The 13506-nt window shown below is 42.6% G+C and overlaps 1 protein-coding gene across 1 annotated transcript in view; it reads right to left on the bottom strand.

The window, feature by feature from the left end:
• Positions 1-265: 265 nt before the first annotated feature.
• fasn (fatty acid synthase) overlaps positions 266-13506 on the bottom strand; it is a 96386-nt gene continuing 83145 nt past the window's right edge. Inside the window, exons 34-42 of the mRNA XM_049563855.1 lie at positions 11960-12111; positions 9655-9746; positions 9165-9559; positions 8517-8696; positions 8127-8354; positions 7316-7527; positions 6530-6628; positions 2338-2589; positions 266-2055 (exon numbers count right to left, since the gene is read on the bottom strand). Of these exons, the coding sequence (XP_049419812.1) occupies positions 1918-2055; positions 2338-2589; positions 6530-6628; positions 7316-7527; positions 8127-8354; positions 8517-8696; positions 9165-9559; positions 9655-9746; positions 11960-12111 (1748 nt within the window). The 3' untranslated portion in view covers positions 266-1917. The remainder of the gene's footprint in view (positions 2056-2337; positions 2590-6529; positions 6629-7315; positions 7528-8126; positions 8355-8516; positions 8697-9164; positions 9560-9654; positions 9747-11959; positions 12112-13506) is intronic.

The raw sequence follows: 13506 nt of genomic DNA on the forward strand, positions 1-13506 counted from the left end.
ACAAGTGCACTTACATTGATATCACTACCATAAAATAAAACGAGAAATTGGAGAGGATTGAAAAAAATGTTAAAATTAAATTAGGGAACTGATCACAGTATTGTCTCTGTGTTTTTACATCTATTGTTGCTTTTAATTTGCAGCTATACTTTTAATGAAGCTGACATGTCATGACAGTCAAGCACCAGTCAGTGCAAGCCCAAATTGTTTTCACAGTCGATATACAGTGTAAGCCCAGTGGATTAACAAGACAAAAACCAAGACATTCATACATCATGTTTATTTCTATCTTTCACATGTTGAATTTATGGACAAACACAAAACACTCAAAGTGATCAGTGAGAGGCCTTTATTAGTCATAACAATACATACCGGGAATATTACAATGTAAGACATTAACATAGACTGTCACTTCCTTTTCACTGCAGTCACCACAATTGCCTCAAGTCACCTGACCCTTCATTGACCAGATCAGAGGTCTCAGAGATCAGGTTGGCTGCTATATGCTATTCTATAGTGGGAGTGGATTGCTCGACTGGGTATCATGAAACTAAGTGAGGGTGATGGGTGTCAAACAGCTCTGCAAGGACACAGCCTTTCAGCAGAGATCCAGGACAGAGGATTCTGCTGTCCAAATCAGTTAGTAGTCATTCACAACCTAACAGCTGATTTGAGAGAGGATGCGACACTTAGTGAGACATTTTCCTACCAAACCTACTCAGTGCATCACCATGGGTCTATCAAAAATACTGTAACTGTCACTAGTTTTCACCCTCAGAACAACACCCTGTGTTCACACAGAAGTCAATCATTTGTTAGTAAGGGGCGAAGCAACCAATAAACTCAACAATGTGTTGGCATTAACAAGTTTGTCAGCTGGGAAAAATTTGCCAAGACAGACCCTTTGACCTTATCAGATATCTACATACACTTGTTTGCTTATTAGTGGGGTCTTATTTCAGATAAAAATAACATTGGTTACGAACATTTATGGTTATGTTTTATTAGTATCAGGGCATGAGGGTGTTTTAAGGGCATCGATAATTATTTACACTTCAAAAAAAAAAAATCCCTTTTCAATACACTGAATTTGAAAGTATGTTTTCACCATGTCCTGTCAAAACCACCATGACCATGTTTTAGCGATCACAAGATATATATATATATATACATATATATATATATATATATATATATATATATATAGATAGATATATATAGATATATATAATGTATTAACCATAAATTGCAGAAAAGGCATGAATTGGTGCAGTCTTTGATGCTCAAAATTTTGGCTGGAGGCACCGAGACACCACCACTTTAATATGTGTCCTCCAAATAATGAAAAAAATCTGTGCCTTTGAATAATATGACTGACTTGCATATGTGTGAGCTCACATTTGCGTCATAGATTATTTTAGGTCCGTCTGGGCCAAAATGCCTGAGCTGATTTTACTGTCCAGGTCCAGCCCTGCAAAAACCTATTTTTCTTGGACTGTTCTGTAAAAAACGCTCAGATACTTAAAAATGTTGTGTTTTATAAATTGCCAATAATTAATAGTCATCCACTATACGTATGTGAATGTTGATTGATAAAATTGGTATCCTTAATACAATCCAAAAAAGGCTGACTGAAACATGGTGAGACATAACTTACTGTACACACTGACAGCACATTTTATTTATCAAACAGGAAGATACCAGCTAAGAGCTCAGATAGGTTAGGGAGAATGTCCAGTGCTTGAATTGACCAATGAGTTCTGAAAAGGTGCATATGGGATATTCGATCAAAATGGCACAGAGCGTTAACATGCTGTGGAGTATTCTTACTCTATAAAACAAAGTTGGACAAAGACAGATTCTAGGAATGTTGTGGAAATAGTGTGGAGGTGGAGGGTGTGGTTGGGCAGGACATGCCTAACCCTCCCTCACTGTGACCCGCGGCTCAGCCAGTGAGCTGTGGATGATGCTGCTGATGGACTCCACCCCCTCTCCTTGCAGGAAGGTGCGGTGGTCTCCCTCAATCATGTGGACTGATACCTTGCCATCACATACCTGACGAAAGACACACCCATCAGACACAACTTAATCAGCATTTAGGCTCAGAGCGATTTTAAGATTATTTGTCAAATACTTGTGTTTTCACTATATATAGTTAAATGTGTGATAGCATACACAAGAGGACCTGCAGTAAGTCTAATGTGCAATAATAATAATCAGGATCAAACTGAAATTACTGCCTCACAGTTTTATGCCTCTGAACCAGTCAAGTTGCAGTTACAGTTTACATCCATGTGTGTTCAGACACTGAGGTGAATGTGTGTGAGTATGCATTACCTCACTGAGCTTGTAGTCAGCTCCCAGGTTTTGTTCATATTCACTGCTGGTTTTGGCACGCAGTAGCGTCACTTTGCCATGGTATTTTGTCGCAGGCACATAGCCATCAGCAGCCTTCAGCTTGTAGTAAAAGGTGATGGCCGCAAAGTGCAGTGAGTCTCGGCTGATGTTCTTGTGGCTGGAGGTGATAAGGTCCACTGCAGTGTTGACACGGGCTCCCAGATCTGACAGTGGGAGAAGAGTCTCCACAAGCTGCAGAATAAGAGAGGCCAGGGGTCAGAGGAGAATTTACTTATTGAAGCAATATATATAGTGATAGACCAGACCTCAGAACAGCACTTAAACAAGGACAAATCACCTGCATGTCTTTGGACTATGTGAGGAAACTAGAGAACCCAGATAAAACCCATATTGGCAGGGGAGAACATGCAAACCACACAGAAAGGCCCCTCTCTTCAGAACCATGAACCCTTTTGCCCCCTGCACTTGCCTGAGAAGGACTAAGTGCATTTTTAAATATCCCATGGAAAGAGAGACTCACTGCAGCCGGTTCTATTTTGTTCTGGAAATGTCAGCATGCAACTCTGTTCTGTGGACTGTTGGGAATCACAGGACCACAGATGATTTATCATTTGGTAAAATCATCACTGGACATTTAAAGGCTTTTTCCTCTGCATGCTCTTTGTCTTCAAACAAAGAGAGCTAGGTGACACCCATCTCCACAGGAGGTCTCACCTCACACAAAGTGAGACACAAGTCTCACAACTTGATTGGACAGTACTGTTACAGTGACATGCCCCTCTGTGATGTCACCAAACTCTAAGCTAAGTCCTGCTCCTTTCAAGCGCTCTCTCTTGCTCTGGAGCTACAACAGCTCACAGCTCTTGCTCCAACTGCGGAGCAGCTCACACCTGTCTCCGGCCGGGCCTGGAACAGCCCAGAGGCCCAGACTCTGGCTCCATAGCCCTGAACCACTAAAAGGAGGGCAATTGATCATAGATTCTCTTGCAAACACAAGGTTTGCAACTAGCTTTCCAGCAACAAAGAGAACCAAGTGAGTTAGCACCCAGCGTCTAACTCTGCTAAACCCTGAGCGACCAGCTTCCTCGGAGTTTCACCTTTGGAACAAAGGACACAACAAAGACTGCAGCTGAAACCACAGTTCTTCTCAGCCTTCTTCTGCTGGCTAACAAAGCAGTACACAACCAAGTGACTCTTTCTCCCATCCATTCAAGGATTGGTAACGTAACAACTGGGCATAGCTTATCACAGCTTTACAGGCTAAGCAAGACTGTTTAACTTGTTGTATGTGATTTAATGCTGTTCATTGAGTTATTGCTGTGATAGTTTGCAGTTAGGTCATTGATTAGTTGGCTTCACCAAAGCTAAGTGTTTAGTTTGCTAATACTGTTCACAAAGAGATTCTTGCACCCAACTAAACAATCTCTGCACTAATCCACACGGTTTGCAACACACGTCACATTGACACAGACTCATTAACAAATAGGCTTTCAACAGAGCTACACCCTAACAGGCATCTCAAAGTTCCCGCTTCTTTTCCTTTGTCTTTTGTTGCGTTCCAGGCAAGTTTTTGAGCCCGTAAGTCACCAAATCAAGTCACGACTCACGACTTCATGGCGTTCCAGGCAAGTCACGCCAAACTCTCAAAGCAACATGGCGGACCGTGCAGGGTTTATGTTTGTTTATGATCACTTCTGTCACCAAAGGTGCCAGTTTCTTGCTCATTTGAGCGAAACGGAGGAGGAGAAACGGCACATAAGGCCACAGAAGCTATTATACTTTTTTTTTTTACGTTATCTGTGTGTTTGGAAACATATTTTGTATTGATTTATTCTTGCACTGGAAACCAGCTGTTGGAGCAGCTGCCAATAATGCGTTAACATTAGGGCTATTTAATGTCTATTTCTCACCGTGTATCACCTGCATCAACACTGCATCCATGGAGCTGCCATTGTTGTTTAGAGGAGTAAGGTCATTGGTTTAGAGGGTTGTGTGATGTCAAAAAGTGTAACTGGGAGTACGTCGATCTGGTACGAGTTCACGGGTGGGAAGTTACAGGTTTGACTGCCGTTCCAGTGCACTTTCACAGGTAGAAGGTTGTAAAAACATGAGTTACAGGTTGCCTGGAATTCAGCATAAATCCTGACCACATGGTCAGACAAACACCTCCCCCGACCCGAAGCCTGCCTTGATTCGGCCATTTTGGTAGTTCTATGTTGTCAGCCATTTTGTTTTGTAGGCCAAACGGCTCCTTGATCACCACACCTGCCTTTGTCTTTCTCTTCTTTCACTCTCTCTCTCTCTCACTCTCACACACACACACACACACACACGCACACCAAGCTTGTATATAGTTAGTTAGAATTTGTGTGTTTTGATTTGCTTGCTAGTTTGTGAATAAATATAATTCTTTGGAATCATGCCTGCTGTCTGTTTAATGTTGCACAAGAGTGAATAGTCAACCTCTGCTGCGTCAAGAACTCCGAAATCCTTTTGGTTGTTGTCATTAATTTAATTGTTAATCAAACTCACATCACAAACAAAGTCACATTAATTAACATAATTATTAATTATTAATAATAATTAATAATTATTTCCGATAGCCAATTAAATCCCTACATATTTGGTGCCCCTGTGTGAAGCCTGAATATGTTCCCAACATTTTGGTGCCTCTGTGTGAAGCCCGAATTTATGTTCCCAACAGGACGATAAGGAAGGTACAGACTTTGCTCTATGTCACCGGTGATGAAGAAATATAGCAAGTGCTGGACAGAGCAGTAAGTGACAACAACCCCACCCACATTAAAGAGTACCATTTGCAGTGGAAATGCTAAAAGGACCTAGGGTCAAGGTACCTTTTGGTTCCAAAGGTACTATACCAAAGGTTTTTGGTGGAAATGGAGCTCAATTCACCCACTGCACCACTCTGCTGCCTCTTATCCAAATCTTAATCTAGTTTGCCATTATAGTGTAGCAGTCCCAAAACTGATGAACCTCCTCTACTGTGCAAGAATGCGGTAGCCTTAGCCAACGGTCGTGTTCTTCACAGGCTGTAGCGGCCTGAGTTTTAAAGCTAGAGTGAAGATACTGGGCGGCAGTAGCTCAGTCTATAGGGACTTGGGTTGGGGACCAGAGGGTCTCCTGTTCGAGTCCCCGTCCGGACCAAATATGGAGCGTGGACTGGTGGCTGGAGAGGTGTCAGTTCACCTCCTGGGCACTGCCGAGGTGCCCTTGAGCAAGGCACCGAACCCCCCAACTGCTTGGGGCGCCTGACCAAGGCAGCCCCCTCACTCTGACATCTCTCCACTTTGTGCATGTATAGGTCCTGTTTGTGCCTGTCTTTCGGACCTGTGTGTTAATGACAACGGAGTGAAAAAATTGTCCTGAAGCCCCGACATAAAAAGTTGTTTGGAAAAACATCATTTGAACTCTGTTTTTAGCCTCATTGTAGCCTGTAGCTCTAACTGCTTCTCTGTGCACCGCGCTCACTGGCTTCAGGACACTTGGATCACTACGGACGAGCAGTATGGAGATATTTTGTGGTTTCAATTATGTGTTTTTGGACGTTTGAATCTGGGGCGCCGTAAGCCTCCATTCGGTGGAGTTGTGTTGCTACCCCCTCTCCCCTGGGATCTCCGCAAGTGTTGTGAGGACTCTAAAATTTCACCTGAGCCTCCATCGGCATATGGGTGAGTAGATAATGGCTGAATTTTCATTTTTGGGTGCACTATCCCTTTAAACTACCTATTTCCCCCTCCGCCTCCTCAGAGGAGTCTTCACAGTAGAAGGTAATTTTTCAGCTGTTATTGTCTTTTTTATTTTGTATGCAGATGCACTACAAAATTACTCCAATAATTATAGAATGATGAATTTTTTCCAAATAGAGCTATTAAAGTCATATGGTAAAAAGCCCTGCATTTTTTTCATATCACAATATATATCTCAGAAAAAATTGCAATATCAGTTTTTCCCCCCAATATCGAACAGCCCTACTGTGATGTCATCACTGATTAATTAGCCACGGTTCATCCTTTTTGATTTTTGTTAATCATCAGGACTCATAACTTTACAAACTCCACAATATTCGCAGCTAAATAGTTTGGGAAGTCACAATGCGTGACAATATTTGGTGAGTGAGTGCGTGCGTGCACATGTATCAGAGGCTGTATACCTTGTTGTACGCGATGCCAGTGAACTGCTGGATGAAGGCACACAGGGCTTCAGTTTCAGCCTCAGACTCCTTGCCTGGTGTCAACTTGGCCCTGTAGCTCTAGAAAACAAACATGGAGTTAACTTGATTAATTTAAATCTCAAGCTGTCCCCAAAGTATATTCATTCATTCATTCATCTTCTAACCGCTTCATCCTCTTGGGGGTCGTGGGGGGGCTGGAGCCTATCCCAGCTGACATCGGACGAGAGGCAGGGTACACCCTGGACAGGCAGACTATCGCAGGGCTGACACATAGAGACCTACCTATGTGTGTATCCTATATACCTACGGACAATTTAGAGTTATCAATTAATCTAGTCCTGTTAACCCAGTCATGTCTTTGGACTGTGGGAGGAAGCCGGAATGCCCGGAGAGAACCCACGCTGACACGGGGAGAACATGCAAACTCCGCACAGAAGGGCTCCCACACCCGGGATCGAACCGGCAACCCTCTTGCTGTGAGGCGAGAGTGCTAACCACCACACCACCGTGCCGCCCCCCCCAAAGTATATCATTAAATGCAAATATTAATCTTTTAATTTCTACTGTGTATTAGTGTATTAATGTGTGAAATACTTAAGAGTTACGTTACGTGTCACAGATATTCCTTCACATCCCCACAGAAATCAGACCAATCCCGTTCTTTGACTTTCCCTTTGTGCAACACACCTCTCAAAACAGTTGGAAACCCTGCACATGTGTGTGTGTGTGTGTGTGTGTGTGTATAAAATAGCTCTTTTTGCTAACCTGTGTATACGCTGCCACATAGGAGTGTGATCCATCGAACAGAAAGAGGTATTCCACAGGCAAATTCTGGGTCTGTAGCTGAGAGCACATTTCAAATGCCACACAGGCACCAAAGGAATATCCAGCAATTCGATAGGGCCCGTCTGGCTGAACCTGTCTGATACACTTCACATAGTAGGCTGCCAGGGACTGGATGCTGTCCAGAGGAGCAGCTGAGGGAGAGGGGATACACCAGGATGAGCTCGGTTGAACATTGTATAATCAGTTCACAGATTTAAATCGTCCTCTCTTTCTCTCTCTCTCTCTCTCTCACACACACACACACACACACACACACACACGTATATATACCTATACACACTGCTCAAAAAAATAAAGGGAACACATCATCATCACAGTGCAACTCAAAGTCAATCAAACTCTTGGGATATCAACGTGTCCAGTTAGGAAGCAATACTGATTGTGAATCAATTTCACCTGCTGTTGTGCAAATTGGACAAACAACAGGTGGAAAAGAGAGGCAATTACCATACACACATACTCTCTCTCTCTCTCTCTCTCTCTCTCTCTATATATATATATATATACAGACTGTATATTTATATATATATATACATATATATATAAAGACTGAGTCAAACACCTATGACTCAGTCTTAGCATAAATTGTAATATTCAGGACTTATCATAAGCATTCTGTTTTGAGGACAAAGTGTGGCCTTGCTCTGTATTAGCATGGTAATATGCTGCCTTTTTTAATTTCTCTTTGCTTTTGTGAGCCTAAATGAGTGTGTTTGTTAACACTAAATACCTTCTGTGCACTGCAGGCCGTAGCAAGGCATGCTGAGTTTGAGAGCAAGCATCTTAAAGGCAGCAGTGGAGCCCTCAATGGGATGGACCAGGAACAGTGGCCTCTCCTGGCTCTGAACCCTGTTGAGTGGTGTCACTGTGGGGCCGTTAGGGTTTACTAACATCTGAGACAGATCAGACTCCAACAAAGACTGAACAGCATCCCTCTTGGCCATAGTATGCAGAGATTCTGGATAGTTGGAAGTAGCAAAGACAACAAACATATGTAAGTGTATCTGCGGGTTTTAAAAAGCCGCATCCTGCAAAGAAACCGGATTTAAACTGATCTCTTTAACTGCATCTCTTAATGTTGTCTTGTTTTTTTCTTTCTTAATAAAACCATTTGATCCACCTGGCTTGCTGTTGGCCAGCTCTCGCAACTTATTGATGGTGATCTGGCGGATCTCCCTCATGGACATGGCGATGTCATAGTCACGCTCCAGAGTCTGGCGAACCTCCACACCCATCAAGGAGTCCAGGCCCAGGTCAGCCAAGGAAGTGTCAGGGTTCAGGCTATTTACATCCCGCACGCCTGAGGGGGAAGGGCACAGTGAAAATGCTGCTAGCCTTGCCTGATCAAATTTAGCTCAAGAAAAAGAAGAATGCCTTCTCAATGAACAGTGAAGTAAAATGAATGAATACTCTACAACCATAATTGAGCAGTTATAACTGTTTTAAAAATGCAACACTGAATTGCACTTGCAGTTGGTCTGTGGTAACAAATAATGTGCTGTGCAAGTTGCCGTGTTTTTTTTCATTAAATATCCAAAGGGTTTTTATTGTCTATGTACTTAGACTCCTGTATGCTTTACATTTCTGTCACACTTTAGACCTTTGAATATCTTTTTCAGCCTGTTTTGCATTTAGGTCAGGACACTGAAGGAGTCAGCTTTCAGATTTTTTAAACTTGCTTGATTTGGGTCATCTTTCACAATGAACAGCAGCCCTGCTTTTCCTAAAACCTACACTCTTTTTTTTTTTTAGATAGCTCAGCTCTTACCAAGAATGTGAGCTACAGCGTCCACCAAGTCTCTCTGGCTTCCTGCCTCGCTCTTTACTGTTGTCCTCTCTGCCAGTACAAAGCTGGACATCACTGGCCGCTGCTGGCACAGGAAGAGGTCAAGCACCTCCAGGCAGGATGTGATACGCTGTGGTAGGGTGCCACCAATCACTGCATCATTGCCACCCATGGTCTCCAGCACCACGCCTACATCGCCAATGGCACCCCACTGGACTGCCAATCCAGGTAAGCCATTGTAGCGGCGTTTTTCACATACACGCTCCATGGCTGAGTTGGCATACCCGTAATTACTCTGGCCAGCATTGCCACGGCCGCAGCTGACTGAGGAGAAGGCCACGAAGTGGCTGAGGTTTGGACACATCTTTCTTGTCACTCTGCAGGGGGAATGGAAATGAACACATCAAGATCCAGAGAGAAGCAAACAGCAGTCCCTGATTTAAACAGAAGGATGACTTAGTGTGTGTCTTACTTGTCCAGGTGTACGGTGCCATCATATTTAGGTTTGTTAACATCAAGGAAGAGCTGAGGAGTCAGATTATCCAACATGCCGTCCTTCAGCACCTGATAATGACATACCAAACATACTGATTAAAAGGACAGGCATAACACCAGAGAAGTCATTTTTCACTGTCTGGATTCCACAGCAGTGCTACTATGGCAATAATCAGAGTATACAACTACGGGGCAAAATGACCCTCTGTGGTATAACAGGTAAAGTCAAGTCAACTTTATTATATAGCACTCAATACATAGGATTGATCCTAAGCTCTTACAACACACACACACACACACACACACACACACACACACACACACACACACAGAAAGTGATAATAGCAATAAAATAACAGTAATGATAACATATAAAGACTGTATTACAGTTATTATTGCACCTGTAGCAAAAACTGTATCCTTGATGTTTTTATACCGTCACTACATTGTGATAGTAACATCAACAATGACAGTCAAATTTAGTCATAATTAAAGGCTCGTGAATTCAGTCAATCAATTTTATTTATAAAGCCCAATATCACAAATCACAATTTGCCTCACAGGGCTTTACAGCATATGACATCCCTCTGTCCTTATGACCCTCGCAACGGATAAGGAAAAACTCCCCCAAAAAACCCCTTTAACGGGGGAAAAAAAACAGTAGAATTACGGTAGAGTTAAAGTGTGTTTTAAGATGACTCTTGAAAATCTCAGTGGTAGGGGAAAATCGGATGGAGGGAGGAAGAGAATTCCAGAGTTTCTGGGCAGCAACAGAGAAAGCTCTGTCCCCGTAATACTTAGTCCTAGATCTCAGTACAGAAGATCTTAGTTCTCTTACAGTGTGATATGGGGAGAGGAGCTCTATGGTGTAAGAGGGGCCAAGGCCGTTTAACACTTTGTAGACGAACATCAGAATCTTAAAATTGGTTCTGTATCTAACAGGCAGCCAGTGTAGGGAGGCAGGAATGGGGGTAATGTGCTCCCTCTTCTTTGACCTTGTTAAAACTCCTGCTGCTCCATTTTGGACTATTTGAAGACAGGATAAACAAGACTGAATAATACGTAAGGGATAATGTATAATGAGCAGGTGAATACTGGGAAAATAACTCCTGACAGGGGAATAGAACCCCGAATTATCAGTTAAAGAAATAATGTTGTCTGCCTCTGCGAAGTGCATTAAAACCGACCGGATTCGACAACTTTTGGTGAAAGTTTTGTACTCACCCAGGCTTAGTGGACTGAACCGAGGCATAAAACTCGCGTAAAATGTCATTAAGCATGACTGCCGAGTGTGTATTCAAATCCGTCTTCTTTTGTTTTTGGCAGAGAAAGTCCGTAGGTATTCTTTTTCTTCAGTGGCATCCGTTAAAATCAGCCACTTCTGTTTGTTTTTTCCCTCTGAAGTTGTTTGACAGCTGCAGTGTTGCAGGGCAGCATCCCTAGCAACGCTGGGCTACATAGCAACTGTGTGTAATGACTGTTGCTACTAGCAGATGTTACATTTTTCTGCAGTATTCTATTTGATATTAGAGTTGAACATGGATTTTTGAGTGCTGAGGATGTCAAAATTGTTGTTATATCTAACTAAAATGGAGGGAGTGATTTTGATTTTCTTGAAGACCATTCATCCAATGAACTTCACATTTGGATGGTGTGTTGCTGAGGACTAAAGCATGTGCGTTGATGACTGCGAGCTCAAGATGTACACAGCATATTAATTAGTATTGGGTTACTACTACCAGAAGTTCACACTGTGTCATGTTTTGAGAGAGGACCCCTATTGACTTAAAAATTAACTATTAATTTAACATAACTGGACAGCATGCTGGGTACAGTTCACTCTTCAGCACTCGCTGCTGTACATTTGAGAACAAATGAAGGAAGAGAGACCGAGATGTTACACTGGAGCAAACTCAAGCATCTGTGATGTAACTTTCCAAATGAATGCTTGTCTTCCCTAAAGCAGCCAGGCTTTGACATAATGTAAAATGTTTGTTTAAGCTTCTGTACCCAAGTGACGCATATACTCTAGCATTGCCTGGGGATGCAAGTATTTCATGGCAGGTGTATTTCTCAGGACCAAAGGAAGTGCAGTGCTGAGTGTGAAGTTGTTTGGATGAATGGCTTTTAGAGAAAACTGCAAGCAGCAATACTGGAGGCCAAAAATTGGGCCATTCCCAACAGGCATGTTTTGATTTCTGATTTAAAATGCCTCTGGTGGTGTGAAAAGGAGAAGCAGACAGAGCTAAGGGGAATGATGATGAGGTGGCTTGTTGTGTTACCATGGCTAGGTGGAAGACACCATCCACTGGGCCCAATGCAGAGGCTTCGGTGAGGAGATGCTCCGTTCCCTCCAGTGTGCTGACGTCATTGGTCGACACCAGTACCTCCACACCCTGACTCTGCCATTCACGCACTCGCTTCGCCTGGTAACCTAACAACAGTTTCAAAGTAAAAGTAGTTACAGCAGTGCCAAGAACCAAATTACCGTCATGTGGTTTCAGTTTGTACAGGTTTGTATTGTGTACAGATTTTATGATATTAATGTTTGTTCTGGAGCATCCACTATCAAACATCTACCGGAAGTTATTACATACTCTATAACAGGCCACAAACACAGGACATGGTAGCTGGTTAAAAAAATCCAAGGGATCCCATAAACATTCTTTGTGGTATGCCACCCAGGTTAGGCCCCTAACTGCAGGTGAAAAGACACCTACACCTCTCTAGGCGGTACACCGATATGTGCTGGTAGACAGGCTGGTGGCGGGATGTGTGAAGCTAGTGTTAACAAGACTTAAAAGGTGGAGTTTACTAATAAGCTGTGCAGGTTGACATTATTAGGGTTTACCAGAACTTTACTGACATATTCTGTGTGCATAACAAAATATTGTTTAGCCTAAATGTGACATTTGATTACTGTAGAAGAGATTGCTCATGAAGAGTAGAGATGTATTATACTATTCAACAGGACTGCATTAGAAGCAAAAGTACTGCTAGTACTGCCTCATTAACTAGAATTACCGCCCCACGATTATATGCCTCCTGTGAAAACATGGATGCTTCACACACATCTTCCCCCTGACAGCACAGAAGATCTATACAATCATCATAGTTTCAGGGTGGACACCCAAAATGAGTGTCATCAATTCAGTTTGACCAAATGTCTCCCCTGCTGTTCCTGAGATATGACATTGAGTAATGCAGATTATGATGTCACAGTGAAACTGACCTTTGACCTTTTGGATATAAAATGTCATCACTTAATCATTTTATCCGATTAGACATTTGTGTACAGTTTTGTCATAATTAGAGACTTATATTGAAGACTTATTGAGTTATGGCCATAAAACATGTTTTGTGAGGTCACAGTGACCTTGACCTCAGACCACCAAATTTTAATCAATTTATTCTTCAGTTCAAGTGGACGTTTGAGTCAAATTTGAAGGAATTCCCTTGAGGTGTTCTTGAGATATCCCGTTCACAAGAATGGGACAGACCTGACAACCTGAAAACATAATGCTTACAGCCACAGATATTGCCAGTGCGGAGGCGTTACAAAACGACAAATCCAGAGCACTAGTTTACTTATTTGAACTTTTAAGGGCCTCTATAACATTCCTCAAGGAGACAGGTATAGTGTTTGTGTGGTAAGCTCAACACAATAAAGGCCTGTGTGCAGGGCTGGATTGGCCATAGGGCATACCAGGCAATGCCCGGTGGGCCGTTGGCATATTTTGGGCCGGCACAATAGTAATTTACTTAATATAATTATGTAGATATTTTTTAACAACCACGCCTAGGGCCTTGGGCACAGTGGTGGAGTGCG

The sequence above is a fragment of the Epinephelus fuscoguttatus genome, linkage group LG20, assembly GCF_011397635.1.
Source record: "Epinephelus fuscoguttatus linkage group LG20, E.fuscoguttatus.final_Chr_v1".
NCBI lineage: Eukaryota > Metazoa > Chordata > Actinopteri > Perciformes > Serranidae > Epinephelus > Epinephelus fuscoguttatus.